Raw genomic sequence first — 16,794 nt, 5'->3', positions numbered from 1 at the left:
AAAAACCTCTTGTGTGCATCCCTCCATGCTTTTTCTTCTACTGTCAGCGTGATACACGTGAGACCACAATCTTGCAAGTCACATGTGAGGGGCAAGGGGGGCCAGAGCCATGAGATAGAAGGAGGCTGAGTTCCTGATCCTCCGCAGGAGGAGAGCCCTCTGCTGATGAGCAAGCTTGTCTGGGACTTTATGTTAGGAAGAAAATAGATATGTGCTTGTATTTGTTTGTTATAGTATGTAGCATTACCTTATCTACCTTCCTCAGCTATAAAATGGGAACAGTCATTGTATCTACTTCATATGGGTTTTGTGAGGACCAAGAGAACTAATACATGTGTGGCCCACACACCTGATGGGCGAGAATGTTGAATTAATTGCTATGCCTCATATTTCTCATTTATAAAATAGGTACGTAAAAAATGGAAATGACACATGCATATGTAGGCATGTACACATAATAAAGCATGGAACCTGGTGCCTGTTTGTCTCTCACTAAATGAAGGCTTTCGTTTTTACATCTATAGACATGGAAACACAATTTAGGAGTCTTTCTACAATAACCTTTCTAGGTTATAGTTTTATATAGTGTAAACAAATGTCCCAGACAAGAATTTAATGATGAAGTGACAGTGCAGTAATTTTGATCCTCATGAACCCATGGGAACACCATGGAAAAAAATAATTTTCTATTTAATTGGAAAGATAACACAGGGAGATTGCTTCCAGGAATCAGGATGATTGGTTTTTAAATCAGAGAAAATTAAATTAAAATTTTAAATTAGAGAAAACTCGGAAGTATGAAAACAGCTATCCTCATTAGGACATTCTGGAAAATGCAAAAGGTCCTCCATTCTCTGATCTGTAGAATTTATGTTGTCAGAGAACAAGAATTAAACAGATAGGGAGACGTATAATATTTATGGTGTCCCCCTTTGCAATTCATAAAATGATGCTGATAAAATCAATAAAATTATGAATTTGATGCCTTTCATAAAGTTAGAAGGGCTGAAAGGGATGGAAAAAAGTTGCTTCCTTCAGTAAGACTGGGACGGAGGAAGAGGAGTTTGATCATTTGGGGTCCAAACAGATGTAACAGTAAAAAATATGATGGCAAAAATTTCCTATCAATAAAAACACATAAAATCAAACAAAAACAGCACATACTTTTGAGTCTCAATGAACAATCCTAATGTTTACCTCGTAACAATGTACAGATCCAATAAAAACTTTTCCAATATCCAGCAACTCAAAGTTGAAATGAATCTTTGGTCCCATTCCTTCCCCTTTGATTCGGAGGGGCAGACGGATCTCTCGACCTGTAAAAACAACTCAGATTTTATTACCCTAAATGATGCTCTATTACCCTAGATCACCCACAACTTCTTATTAGCAAAAACAGTCAAGATTATTGCAGCAGCTCCCTGCAATGGACTGAGGGAATGTAATTTAACCAATGCTAAATAATTAGCTTATCTTTGAGAAACAAAAATACTATTACTTTCTTAACTTTAGAGAACAGCTTATATTGCAAGTGAGACTGAACTTTTAGCAGAAAAAAAACTTAAAAAAAGAATTTAACCCAATATCTTAACTGTATCCTTAAATTTCTTATAAAGGAAAATAATATCTCTAAATCAAAGAGAAATGGTCTCTAAAATATGACCATAAGATGAGAGTTGACATGGGGCTCCAAGAGACTTGTTCACACTGATCTTTCATAGATTTAGGAGGAGCCAGGGCATTAACAGATTTGAGTCCAGGAGTCTAATCTGACCCTCACTTTGCACCTTCTTTCATGTAGAGGAAATGGAATCCAGACTTTATTTTCTTGGGCTCCAAAATCACTGCAGATAGTGATGGCAGCCATGAAATTAAAAGATGCTTGCTCCCTGGGAAGAAAGCTATGACCAACCCAGACAGCATATTAAAAAGCAGAGACATTACTTTGCCTACAAAGGTCCGTCTAGTCAAAGCTATGGTTTTTCCAGTAGTCATGTATGGATGTGAGAGTTGGACCATAAAGAAGGCTGAGTGCTGAACTGATGCTTTTGTACTGTGGCGTTGGAGAAGACTGTTGAGAGCCCCTTGGACTGCAAGGAGATCAAACCAGTTAATCCTAAATGAAATCAGTCCTGAATATTCACTGGCAGGACTAATGCTGAAGCTGAAACTCCAATATTTTGGCCACCTTATGTGAAGAACTGACTCACTGGAAAAGACCCTGATGCTGGGAAAGATTTAAGGTGGGAGGAGAAGGGGATGACCGAGGATAAGATGGTTGGATGGCATCACTGACTCAATGGGCATGAGTCTGAGGAAGCTCCGGGAGTTGGTGATGGACAGGGATGTCTGGCATGCTGCAGTCCATGGGGTTGCAAAGAGTTGGACACGACTGAGCGACTGAACTGAACTGACTGAATACATCTGGAACATTTTTACATATCATCACCTAAAGATGTACTAAATACTTTTAACCAGTCCCTTCTGTGGATATTTAAGTGGTTTCCAACTTCTCATTCCAACATATAGTATAATTAATGTCCCTGAATACATTTATGATCAGTTTCCTGTATATTTTCTTTAAGCACTTTGAAGACATCAAGCTATTCTTTCTTGTCTTCTACCATTTCTATTGAGAATTCAGTTGACTGTCTTATTGCTCATTTGAGATAATATGTCTTTTCTATGACCACTTTAAGATTTTCTTTGTTTTTCTGCAGTTTGACTGTAACATTCTTGTAGTTAGGATTTATCCTTTGTGAGATTTACTGCATTTCTTGAATCTATGGATAAATATCTTTCAACAATTCAGAGAATTTTAAAGTCATTATCTCTTCAAATACTGCTTATGCTCCATTTTCCCTTTTCTTTATACACACACACACACGCACACACACACACACACACACACACACACACACGCTTTTTGCCCCATTCCCCTCAGTTCTTATGCTCTTTTCTGCATTATGTCCTCACATGCTTTAGTGTACTGGTTATTTTATTTAATTTCCAGTTTACAAAATCTACCTCTGGCTGTACCTAACAGGCTATTAAATTCATCTACTGAGTTCTTAATTTGTCATCATAGCTTTTCAGTGCAAGACTTCCTATTGGATTTTTTGTAGTTCCCAGACCTCTGCTCAATGTTTTCAGTGAGAACATTTAAAAAAATCTGTGTCTGAAAAATTCTATTACTTGGCTCTCTATAGGTTTGCTCTCACTGTTTATCTTAATATTCCATCAGATTGTATTATCTCCTTTTATACTTGGTTATTTTTGATGGAGGGCTGGCTGGTCAGTGTACATAAGAAAATGTAGATATAACCTGAAACCCTATTAAGATGTTATCTTCCTCCAGGAACTGGGTGGTAACTAGGGGATATTAGTGATCCCAGATAACCAAATCTAACCACTGGCAGCAAGAGTCTGTGACAGAATTAAGCCCTGCACCAAATCACTGAGGTGACTATTTTCTCCGTTCTACCAAGAAGGGTGTGTAGTGAGGATCATCCTACATACAGCAGAGAAGTTAAATTTCTCATATATAAAAGATACCTTAGAACATTCAGTTCAGTTCAGTTCAGTTCAGTTCAGTTCAGTTGCTCAGTCGTGTCCGACTCTTTGTGACCTCATGAACTGCAGCACGCCAGGCCTCCCTGTCCATCACCAAGTCCTGGAGTCTACCCAAACCCATGTCCATTGTGTTGGTGATGCCATCCAACCATCTCATCATCTGTCGTCGCCATCTCCTCCTATCCTCAATCTTTCCCAGCATCAGGGTTTGGCACAAAGACAGAAATATAGATCAATGGAACAAAATAGAAAGCCCAGAGATAAATCCACACACATATGGACACCTTATCTTTGACAAAGGAGGCAAGAATATACAATGGAGTAAAGACAATCTCTTTAACAAGTGGTGCTGGGAAAACTGGTCAACCACTTGTAAAAGAATGAAACTAGGTCACTTTCTAATACCACATACAAAAATAAACTCAAAATGGATTAAAGATCTAAATGTAAGACCAGAAACTATAAAACTCCTAGAGGAGAACATAGGCAAAACACTCTCCGACATAAATCACAGCAGGATCCTCTATGATCCACCCCCCAGAATTCTGGAAATAAAAGCAAAAATAAACAAATGGGATCTAATTAAAATTAAAAGCTTCTGCACAACAAAGGAAACTATAAGCAAGGTGAAAAGACAGCCTTCTGAATGGGAGAAAATAATAGCAAATGAAGCAACTGACAAACAACTAATCTTAAAAATATACAAGCAACTTCTGCAGCTCAATTCCAGAAAAATAAATGACCCAATCCAAAAATGGGCCAAAGAACTAAATAGACATTTCTCCAAAGAAGACATACGGATGGCTAACAAACACATGAAAATATGCTCAACATCACTCATTATTAGAGAAATGCAAATCAAGACCGCAATGAGGTACCACTTCACACCAGTCAGAATGTCTGCGACCCAAAAGTCTGCAAGCAATAAATGCTGGAGAGGGTGTGGAGAAAAGGGAACCCTCCTACACTGTTGGTGGGAATGCAAACTAGTACAGCCACTTTGGAGAACAGTGTGGAGATTCCTTTAAAAATTGCAAATAGAACTGCCTTATGACTCAGCAATCCCACTGCTGGGCATACACACCGAGGAAACCAGAATTGAAAGAGACACATGTACCCCAATGTTCATCGCAGCACTGTTTATAATAGCCAGGACATGGAAACAACCTAGATGTCCATCAGCAGATGAATGGATAAGAAAGCTGTGGTACATATACACAATGGAGTATTACTCAGCCGTAAAAAAAGAATTCATTTGAATCAGTTCTGATGAGATGGATGAAACTGGAGCTGATTATACAGAGTGAAGTAAGCCAGAAAGAAAAACACCAATACAGTATACTAACACATATATATGGAATTTAGGAAGATGGCAATGATGACCCTGTATGCAAGACAGGGAAAGAGACACAGATGTATAGAGTGGACTTTTGGACTCAGAAGGAGAGGGAAAGGGTGGGATGATTTGGGAGAATGGCATTCTAACATGTATACTATCATGTAAGAAATGAATCGCCAGTCTATGTCCGATGCAGGATACAGCATGCTTGGAGCTGGTGCACGGGGATGACCCAGAGAGATGTTATGGGGAGGGAGGTGGGAGGGGGGTTCATGTTTGGGAAGGCATGTACACCCATGGTGAATTCATGTCAATGTATGGCAAAACCAATACAGTACTGTAAAGTAAAATAAAGTAAAAATAAAAATTAAAAAAAAATAGTAAAAATGAAATGTTAAAAATATATATATATATATATTTTTTTTTTCTTGTTCTTTTATTCTTTTAATTGCTCTGAGATTGTGTGCATGTGAGAGAGAGACTGAGGAAGTTAATCTAAATTACCCAGCTCACCACAATTGGAAGTATAATGCCAGAACAAAAGGACGCACATTTGATAGTTTGACAGCTATGGCTATATTATCTTCCAGAATGGTTTCATTACTTAATACATAAACATCGATAGTATTAACAGTGTTGAATAGTTTCTGTCTCTCCATGTTCTCCCTCAAAAATCAATGCTCTAAATATTTGAAAATTTAATAGGTTCTCCTTATACCATTATAATTTCAAGCTATTTAAGGAAAAAATATGTATTTGCTCTGCTTGTAACATTTTAAACATCTGAAATAATTTTGATGCTACATTAGATGTAATTTTCAGTATTACAGCAAATACATTTTGAACAACCAAGTGATATTACTGGTTATTAATTAACTAAATGTCATCATTATAACTCCTTGTGATATTTTATGTTTCATTGTCTTCTATTGCTATTTAGGTTCTGTATCTTTAGTACCTTCTCTCCCTAACTATCCTTTTATTTTTTTTTTATTTTTTTTAGTTTTTTATTTTTTAAATTTTAAAATCTTTAATTCTTACATGCGTTCCCAAACATGAACCCCCCTCCCACCTCCCTCCCCATAACATCTCTCTGGGTCATCCCCATACACCAGCCCCAAGCATGCTGCATCCTGTGTCAGACATAGACTGGCGATTCAATTCTTACATGATAGTACACATGTTAGAATGTCATTCTCCCAAATCATCCCACCCTCTCCCTCTCCCTCTGAGTCCAAAAGTCCACTCTATACATCTGTGTCTCTTTCCCTGTCTTGCATACAGGGTCGTCATTGCCATCTTCCTAAATTCCATATATATGTGTTAGTATACTGTATTGGTGTTTTTCTTTCTGGCTTACTTCACTCTGTATAATCGGCTCCAGTTTCATCCATCTCATCAGAACTGATTCAAATGAATTCTTTTTTTACGGCTGAGTAATACTCCATTGTGTATATGTACCACAGCTTTCTTATCCATTCATCTGCTGATGGACATCTAGGTTGTTTCCATGTCCTGGCTATTATAAACAGTGCTGCGATGAACATTGGGGTACATGTGTCTCTTTCAATTCTGGTTTCCTCGGTGTGTATGCCCAGCAGTGGGATTGCTGAGTCATAAGGCAGTTCTATTTCCAGTTTTTTAAGGAATCTCCGCACTGTTCTCCATAGTGGCTGTACTAGTTTGCATTCCCACCAACAGTGTAGGAGGGTTCCCTTTTCTCCACACCCTCTCCAGCATTTATTGCTTGCAGATTTTTGGATCGCAGCCATTCTGACTGGTGTGAAGTGGTACCTCATTGTGGTTTTGATTTGCATTTCTCTAATGAGTGATGTTGAGCATCTTTTCATGTGTTTGTTAGCCATCCGTATGTCTTCTTTGGAGAAATGTCTATTTAGTTCTTTGGCCCATTTTTGGATTGGGTCATTTATTTTTCTGGAATTGAGCTGCAGAAGTTGCTTGTATATTTTTAAGATTAGTTGTTTGTCAGTTGCTTCATTTGCTATTATTTTCTCCCATTCAGAAGGCTGTCTTTTCACCTTGCTTATAGTTTCCTTTGTTGTGCAGAAGCTTTTAATTTTAATTAGATCCCATTTGTTTATTTTTGCTTTTATTTCCAGAATTCTGGGGGGTGGATCATAGAGGATCCTGCTGTGATTTATGTCGGAGAGTGTTTTGCCTATGTTCTCCTCTAGGAGTTTTATAGTTTCTGGTCTTACACTTAGATCTTTAATCCATTTTGAGTTTATTTTTGTGTGCGGTGTTAGGAAGTGATCTAGTTTCATACTTTTACAAGTGGTTGACCAGTTTTCCCAGCACCACTTGTTAAAGAGATTGTCTTTACTCCATTGTATATTCTTGCCTCCTTTGTCAAAGATAAGGTGTCCATATGTGTGTGGATTTATCTCTGGGCTTTCTATTTTGTTCCATTGATCTATATGTCTGTCTTTGTGCCAGTACCATACTGTCTTGATGACTGTGGCTTTGTAGTAGAGCCTGAAGTCAGGCAAGTTGATTCCTCCAGTTCCATTCTTCTTTCTCAAGATTGCTTTGGCTATTCGAGGTTTTTTGTATTTCCATACAAGGATTCTTCAATATCCGCAAATCAATCAATGTAATTCACCACATTAACAAATTGAAAAATAAAAACCTAACTATCCTTTTAAAAACAAGGATATTTGTCTCTGAGCTTCCCAGGTGGCACAGTGGTAAAGAATCCTCCTGCCAATGCAGGAGCCACAGGAGACACGAGTTCCATCCCTGGGTCAGGAAAACCCCCTAGAGAAGGAAATGGAAACCCACTCCAGTATTCTTGCCTGGGAAATCCCATGGACAGAAGAGTCTGGAGGGCTACAGTCCATGGGGTCGCAAGGAGTCAGACACAACTGAGCATACACACAGGCACACACACACTCGTCTCTGTCCCCTCTAGCACTTGGCAACACAGTGGTCATCAGGCAAGGACTGCTTTGATTACAACAAACAAGAGCAACCTTTGTAATATTTGGGACAGTTGATTCATTCAAAGGGTTCCCCCAATCCATGGGATCCCTGGAAGTACAGATCAGGTGCTAGCTTGACAACACTCAAGAACATCAGTAAAATTTTCAGACAGCCCAAACGTTATTACCCTACTTCAGTATTTTAGAGTTTTAATCTTCAAACCTGTTGTGAAGGCAGTGATTCATACTCCCTGGTCAAGAGGAAAGTATTTTGACAGAGATCCAACTTTCAGAATGGCAGAGAAAGAGAACTGCAAATGTATTGTGGAATAAACTGCAAGCCTATTCATTATTGTCAGGCTTAAAGCTTTCCCAATCTGTTACATTGCCTTCCTTTATAAAAAAAAAAAAAAAAAAAAAAGAGGAGAGGTGTTATAATAAAGCATGAGCCAATGTTTCTTTGGGAATTATTAATTACTTCAAAGGTAACTGTCTTATTTGTAACTAGCCATTTCCCTAACCCAGAGCAGAACAGGAGTAAAGGAATACCCAGACTTGCATTTGCCAGAGTTAATTTAAATTTTAGTGTTGCATTACAAATGCTACATTTCCACAAGATTTTCGAAGCAGGGATTTTTCTTGTTTTGGCAAAAGGCAGCAAGGTGGAAAAGCCTGCAGGAACTAGAAAGCTCTAAGGATAGATTCCGTAACAGAAGATCAAACTATTACAATATTTTTAAAATAGGGAAGCTTCTCATTTATGATTATAGTGTCCTGGTTTCACAGGTAAGAAGCACGGAGATGTGCTGTAAAACCTCTTTCCCTGCCCTAAAATCTGTGAATGTACTAGACTACATTGTATCAAAGACCAGAAAATGTAACCATGGGCTTTCAAAAACCTGCCCTCTAAGATATACTAGATATTCAATATGATACTTGAGCTCCATTCTTGTGCAATGAGACAAGAAAAAGGGGGAAAATGTATAAATAGAAAGAACAAACCGTCATTACTCACATTTTAGGATGATCTTATCTGAAAAATCCTAAAGAATCTATAAACATTTTTTTTAAATTAATAAGACACAGTAAGATTGATGGTTATTAAATTAATATGCAAAAATCAACTGCATTTCTATAGAGGGCAACAGTCAAAAATTAACTTTCAAGATATTGTTTAAAATAGCAACAAAAATATAAAGTACCTAGGAATAAATCTAATAAAATATACATAAGACCTTCAAGGAACAAACTGTAAAACTTCTTTACTGAAAGATATTAATAAAGATCTAAATAAATGGAGAACTAGGTTATGTTTTGAAGAGAAGACTCAATGTTATAAAACTGTCAAATTTTCTCCAACTGATCTAAATCTGTAATTTTAATGTGCTACTAAACAAAATGCCAGCAGGTATAATTTGATGGTTCTTTATAAAATTTAAGTGTAAAAATTAAAGGGCCAATATTAACCAAAACATTTCTAAAGAAACACCAAGTGAGGGGACTTGCCCTTTCATCTACTAAAATCTATTATAAATAGATTGTAATTAAGAGAGTGTGGTATTGGGCAAAAAGTGCAAAATAACTGAGGCGACAGAATACAAAACTCAGAATAAATGCACACATATATGCAAACTTGACTTATGACACAGCAGGTGCTGAGAATCAGTAGGAAAGATGGGCTCCATAGTATAAAGAGCTAAAACAACTGGGCACCAACACAGGGTCTGTGGTAGGCCAAATAATGGCCCCAAAGATAACCACGTCCTAATTCCTGGAACTTATAAATATTACCTCATACCACAAAAGGGTGAATACTATCTCACATGACAAAAGACATGATTAAGAATTTTGAGATGGGGATATTATCCTGGATTATCTTGACTGTGTGTATGCTCAGTCACTTAGGCATGTCCAACTCTTTGTGACCCCATGGACTGTAACCCACCAGGGTCAGTCAGTCCATGGAATTTTAAAGACAAGAATACTGGTTGCCATTTCCTCCTTCAGAGAACCTTCCCAACCCAGGGATCAAACTTGTGTCTACCGTGCATCCTGTATTGACAGGCAGATTCGTTACCACTGAGCCACTTAGGAAGTCTCTATCTTGATTATCATAGCTTAGAGTTGTCTTGAAATCAAGTCATAGTAGCCTTTCAATTTTATTCTTCTATCCCAAAGTTGTTTTGGTACAATTCTAAATTCTTTGTATTTCCATAGGAATTTGAGAATAAGTTTGTCAATTTCTATCAAAAAAAAAAAAAAAAGCAACTTGGATCTTAATTTGAATTGTATTGAACCCATAAATGAATTTTGGAGAAAAATGACATCTTAGTATTTAATTTACCTATATTAACAAGGTACAGTTCTTCATTCAATTTTGTCTTTAATTTCTCTCAGCAATGTTTTATAGTTTTCCACATCTTTTGTCAAGTTTATCTTTAAGCAATTTGTATTTCTTAATGCTGTTGTAAATAATATTGCTTTTTTTAAAAATTCAATCTCCCATTGTTCTCTGTCTAGAAACACAATTGATTGATCTCTCTAGAAATCATTTCCTGCAACTTTGCTACACACTTACTTTTTAGTCCACAATAAAACAGATGCTTTCTAGCACCATCTCCAGATTTCGATGCAATAAAACATAGATGAAACCCAAGAACCCACATTTTTAATGAGCAGCCAGTGACTCAATGCAGATTCTCTAAGAACGCTACCCCAAGAAATATATAAACACTGTTAACTACATTAACTTCTGACACGAGGGCAGAGTAAGCTGACTCAGCACATCCTTTCACTTTAAATACAAAAAGAACTTATTAAAAGTATGACAGACATGTAGCTTTAATACTTATCCAAGTCTAAAAAAAAGAAAGAAGAATTTATCAGGTGCTAGAAATAAAAAATTCATGTGCCAAGCAGGAGACCTGGGTTTGATCCCTGGGTTAGGAAGATCCCCTGGAAAAGGAATGGTAACCCACTTCAGTATTCTTGCCTGGGAAATCCCACGGACAGAGGAGCCTGGCAAGCTACAGTTTATGGGGTCATCAAAGAGTCGGACATGACTTAGTGACCGATTTTCATTTTCACTTCCAGAAATTAAAAAAAGAACTCAGAGATTTGTGAAGTATATACAATCTTATGATGAAATGGCTTCAGTTTAACTACCCTCCAGAAACAGGGCATATGGCTATGCTCCTATCTGGGAATGAGGAACTGAACTTAGATCCTGCTAAGTCCAGGATCTTGGAAAGGATGCCTCTTTCCAAAAAGGGAACTAGAAAAATTCTACCTATAGGGCTAGGGAGGCAGTGATGAAGCCTGTCTTCTACCCTGTACTCTGAATAAGGGAAAGACACCCCTGCTAGAAATCAAAGTCTCATGTATAAGTACAGGATCCAAATCTACACTTTATTATAGATGAAAGGACTGATGCTGAAGCTGAAATTCTAATACTTCGGCCACCAGATGTGAAGAACTGATTCATTTGAAAAGACCCTGATGATGGGAAAGATTGAAGGTGGGAGGAGAAGGGGACAACAGAGGATGAGATGATTGGATGGCAACACCAGCTCGATGGACATGAGTTTGAGTAACCCTCAGAGTTGGTGATGGACAGGGAAGCCTGGCATGCTGCAGTCCATGGGGTAGCAAAGAGTTGGACATGACTGACCAACTGAACTGAACTGATAGGTGAAAGATTGAGTGCAGAAGGAGAAGAGGGCATCAGAGGATGAGATGGCTAGATGGCATCACCAATGGGCATGGACTTGGGCAAACTTCGGAAGATGGAGAGGGACAGAGAGGCCCGGTGTGCCATGGGGCTACAGAGTTGGACACAACTGGGCAACCAAACAGCAACATAAGTGAAAGAATTAGAAGCTGAGAAGATAAAAGTTGCAAGGTCTTGAAGAAATAAAAAATTGTTCTGAAGGACCATTCATGATCTTGTACTTATGCTGTGCTAAGTTTGTTTGGGTTGCCATAATAAAATACCATAGACTGTGAGGATTAAACAACAAACATTTATTTCTCACAGTTCTGGAGGCTGGGAAGTCCAAGATCAAGGTACTGGCAGATTCAGCGTATGGTGAGAGCTTGCTTCCTGGTTCACAGACGCTATTTTCTCACTAACATGGAAGAAGGGACAAGGGAGCTTTATGGGGTCTCTTTTATAAAGAGCACTAACCACAGTCATGAAGAGTTTGCCCTCATGTCCTAATCACATCCAAATGTACTACCCTCCAATTACCATCACATTGAGTACTATATTTCAAAATATGAATTTGGGAGTGAGGGGGTAGGGACACAAACATTCACTCCACGGCACATGCTAAAGATGAGCTAACAACACCTATGTTTCAAGTCATCTGAAGAATCAGTTCAATATGAGGAAAATCCGTGGTTACCATAAACACGTAAATTAGTATTCCAAAAGTTTGAGATAATAGAAAAGTCTAACATGTGGCATTCTCAAAATCCTTAAAGATGTAGATGAAGAAATAGAAAACACGTGAAGGAGATAAATGAAAGTATTGAAACCAAATAGAACTTCTAAAACTGAAAAGCCAAACTGATGAAATATAAACTAAATAAATGGAGTAGAAACAGCTGAAGAGTCAACTGGAAGAAAAATCTTAGAGAAAACCCAGAATGTATCATACAAGGAAAAAATGTAAAGGAGGGACTTCCCTGATGATCCAGTGGTTAAAACTCTGTGCTTTCATTGCAGGGGGTGAAAAGAAAAAAAAATAAAGGAGAAATGAAAAGATTTTTTTGATTCCATGGGAAAGACATATATATATAAAAGAATTTCCAGAAGGAGAAAACAGATAATGAGATGAAAAACACTGAAGAAATAACTGCTGAGAATTTTCCAGAATTGATGAAAGGTACTTATATTAAAGAAGCATATCAAGTTTAAAGTGGGATAAATAAAGGTAAATCCATTTAGGTGAAATTGTAGAACACCAAAGCATAAAGTAATTCTTAATATTAATCTGATGAAAAAGAGATAACCAAAAGAAATGACAATTAGACTGCAGGAGATTTCTCATCTCAACAACTGAGTCCACTGTTCACATCACAAGGAAGCAAGCAGCCACATGGAGAGGCCACAACAGGGCTTGCAGCAAACAGAACCTGGTGAGGGCCCTGCCAACAACTAGGATCAAGTGCTGGATATGGATGAGCTAAAAAATGCTATCAGCCTCTACTTTCAAGCTTGCCTAGTTGTCCTTATGTGGAGCAAATAGTGCTGCCCTTGCTGAATCCTAAATCACAGATCTATGAGCAAAATAAGTGATTGCTAGTTGTTTTAAACCACTAAATTGAGGGTAGTCTGTTATGCATCAAAAGATAAAAGAGCAAAGTGACTTAAGCAAATGAGGGTTTTTATTTTGCTCACATAGGACACTGGGACATATGGATTTGGGGGAGGATAGGATTTTAGGGGATTAGGACATGCTGCTGTTACTGATGATGATTAATAAGGATGAAAACAAAAATAAACATTGATTTGATGGTTACTTTCTCTTCATGTTCATGAACCATACAATTGTATTTACTATAGGTTTTAAATGGAGAAGGCAGTGGCACCCCACTCCAGTACTCTTGCCTGGAAAATCCCATGGGTGGAGGAGCCTAGTAGGCTGCAGTCCATGGGGTCGCTGAGAGTTGGACATGACTCAGTGACTTCACTTTCACTTTCACTTTTCACTTTCATGCATTGGAGAAGGAAATGGCAACCCACTCCAGTGTTCATAAGTTTCAATGTATAGTGTAGCTAGTCCTCCCACATTATTCTTGTAGAATTTTCTAGGCAATCAGGAATTTATTTCTTCCCTAAAGGAGTTTTAGAATGAACCTAATTTAAAAACAACAACAACAACAACAACAAAAAAAAACACCTTACTGATATTATCACTGGGATCACATTGCATTTACAGGGGGAACTGACTTATTTATAATTTTGATTTTCCTGATCAAAATCATGAGCATTTCTATTTGTTCAAGCTTTCTTAAATTTGGGTTAAGTATAAAAGATGATACTGGTATATTATTCTCTGTATTTTTCTTTATGTTTGAAATATTTGATAGCTGAGAATGTAATTTAAAGTAGCTGATTAAGAAAATAATTTCACATTCATAGGAATAACGCACCTTATATTATCATCAGGGTGCAATCTGATGAGTTTTGAGAAAGCCAACTTACAACTATGTAGCATATCACTCATATGAAAGCGAAAGTGAGAGTGTTAGCTGCTCAGTCATGTTCGACTCTTTCACGCCCCCCTGGACTACAGCCCACCAGGCTCCTCTATCCATGGGATTTTTCAGGCAAGAATACTGGAGTGAGTTGCCATTTCCTTCTCCAGGGGATCTTCCTGTCACAGGGTTCGAACCCATGTCTCCTGCATTGGCGGGCAGATTCCTTATCACTGAGCCACCAATACTCTGAAAAGCCCCAAACATTTTTAATGACTTGAGTAATTTAACGTTCTTTTTCCTAAACCTCCATTCTTTAGTTTAATTAGGATAAACCTCAAAAGTCCCAAATTGTGCTAAAAACTCAGATGTTTCTCTTGGGATGCACAGAGTGAAAATGGACAATGAGGTTTCACTGTAACTGGGCCTTTCAAGGAAGTGGGTACTTCTGAGTCACTTCCACCATGCTGCTTTTCTGAATTTGACTCTGAAGCACCCATTAACCATGTTCTCTAACAATATATTTCACAGTTTAAATCAGGAAGTGTTACTTCCTTTGAAGTTCTCGTATGGTGATTCAAACCAAATATGTGTCGTTTCCCTTTGAGTTTTTTTTTTTTAAGGGTAATCTTTAAATTAGGTACTTTCACATTCCACAGGAAAGTCAAGATGGATGAAAGATCAGCTTTGAGACCTAGATCAAACCACCAGCAAGTATTTATAAATATCTAATATACAGGTTTAACCACTTCTAAGAAAATCTGAAAATTTTAAATGAAAAAAATTCAGTATCAAATTAACTGAAAAGGTTTTAATGATCTTGTATTTGCCATATTCAGGTCTGAGCCCTTCAGGGATTCCCTGCTCCCTGAGGATGAAGTCTGAGCTTCTTAGTCGGCCAGTCAAGGGCAGGCCTCTGAGAACTGGTTCCCACCTACTACACACCAGCCTACAGCTTCATTTCCGGCCCCTGCCTGTCCCCTCCCAAGTTTCGGTTTCTCTCTGATTCACACCCTAAGAACTTACAATTCTTTGTCATTTCATGCTCGTCATATTTTTACATAGTGTTTCTCTGTGTTTTCACAAGTAGTTTCCCTGCCTGTCATGCCGAGGCCCTCCTTTTTTTTCCACTTGACTAACAAATATTTCAAGGGTCACTTTCTCTGGGACCTTCCATGCAAACTGCAAGACAGAGCTATTCTTTTCAATAATTTTCACTCATTCACTGTATGGCATTACATAACTGTTAGTTTCTATGTCAGTTCCCCCCACTCCATTCTATGCTTTCTGAGGGCAGGAGCTATGCTTTTGTGCATCTTTGTACTCATGCTGCCCAGTTATAGAAGCTTTCAAACGAAGAAAAAGTTGCAGCTGGAGATGGGGGTTAAATTTCACGTGTTCCAAGAGGCCTCCCTCAAGACCAATGACATCGGCCTTCCCTGCTACTTCCTGTCTCTGAACACACATTCACATAATGGAATACGTCACAACAATGAAGATGAAACGCGACTAGAGCTACAAGCAGCAACGTGGATGAGACACGTAGATTGATTCCAATTATGTACATTCCAAAGGCAGGCAGTACGAAATTGTAATATTTAGCTACCATACACAGGAATATAAACTATAAGTGAAAGCAAGGAGATAATGATTGTGAAGGAGAAAATGATGATTACCTAGAGGGAAGTTGGAGTGAAGGGAGTCTGACGGGGAGGGAACACACAGGAGCCTAATGAAGGTTCAAAATATTCTATTATTGATCTTGGTGGCAATTACATAATGTATGCTCTGTAACTATTTGTCACACTGTACTTGCATATATATGAGTTCTCTAATGCTGCTATAACAAACTACCACAGACTTAGAGGCTTAACACATAAACTTATTCTCTTAAAAGTTTGGTAGGTCCAAATCCAAACTGGGTCTCACTGGCTTAAAATCAAAGTGTTGGCAGGGCTGTGTTCCTCTCTAGAGGGTCTAAAAGAAAACACTTTTCTTGCCTTACCTATTTCCTAGAGGCTGCCTGAATTCTTTGGCCTTTCTAGCTTCAAAGCCAGAAATGGCTGGTATAATCTTTCATGCAGGGCAGCATTCTGACACTGAGCCTGATATTTCAGCCTCCCTCTTGAACATATAAGGACCCTTGTGATTATTATTGATTGAGTCACCCAGGACATTTTCTGTACCTTAAGGTTAACTCATTAGTAACCTAAATTTTCTACCTTAATTCCCCTTTGCCATGCAATGTAAAATATCCATAGATACTGGGGACATGGACATCTTGGGGAGGCCATTACTCTGGCTACCCCAGCACACAATATGTACAGTTCTGAATCTGTGTTCTATTTCTCAGTGACAAAAGGTTAAAAGTAAAATTTGGTATATAAATACAAAGAATTCCTATACATCCATGAAAAAGAACGACCCTTTTAAACTTGTTAGTGTTGTGGAATAATCTCTAAGAAGCATTTAAAAAGTAGTGTTAGAACTACTGTGTAAAGTATGCTGTCATTTCTGCAAAACAGTATGAGGAAAAGCATATCTGCATGTTTCTCCTTTTATGTGCTCAAACCACGTATGAAAACAAAATTAAAGCAAGGGAAGGAGCTTTTCTATTTGCCTAAGAAGTATTTCTTAGTGACCTAAAATCAGGAGGTTTCACCAACCCTTTGAAGATAATAGTAAGGAATCAGCACCAGCCCTTGAAAAGACACACAGAATTGCATGGAATTTACA

General features: G+C 38.0%; 1 protein-coding gene across 1 annotated transcript in view; it reads right to left on the bottom strand.

Annotated features, from left to right (window-relative positions):
- Positions 1-16,794, bottom strand: part of HYDIN (HYDIN axonemal central pair apparatus protein) — a 347,975-nt gene that overhangs the window by 213,481 nt on the left and 117,700 nt on the right. The window contains 1 exon segment of the mRNA XM_069548980.1: positions 1,198-1,316. Coding sequence (XP_069405081.1) covers positions 1,198-1,316 — 119 coding nt within the window.

This window comes from Ovis canadensis, chromosome 14 (assembly GCF_042477335.2).
Source record: "Ovis canadensis isolate MfBH-ARS-UI-01 breed Bighorn chromosome 14, ARS-UI_OviCan_v2, whole genome shotgun sequence".
Taxonomy (NCBI): domain Eukaryota; kingdom Metazoa; phylum Chordata; class Mammalia; order Artiodactyla; family Bovidae; genus Ovis; species Ovis canadensis.
The sequence above is the reverse complement of the archived record's forward strand: the minus strand, read 5'-3'. Positions and strand labels throughout refer to the sequence as shown.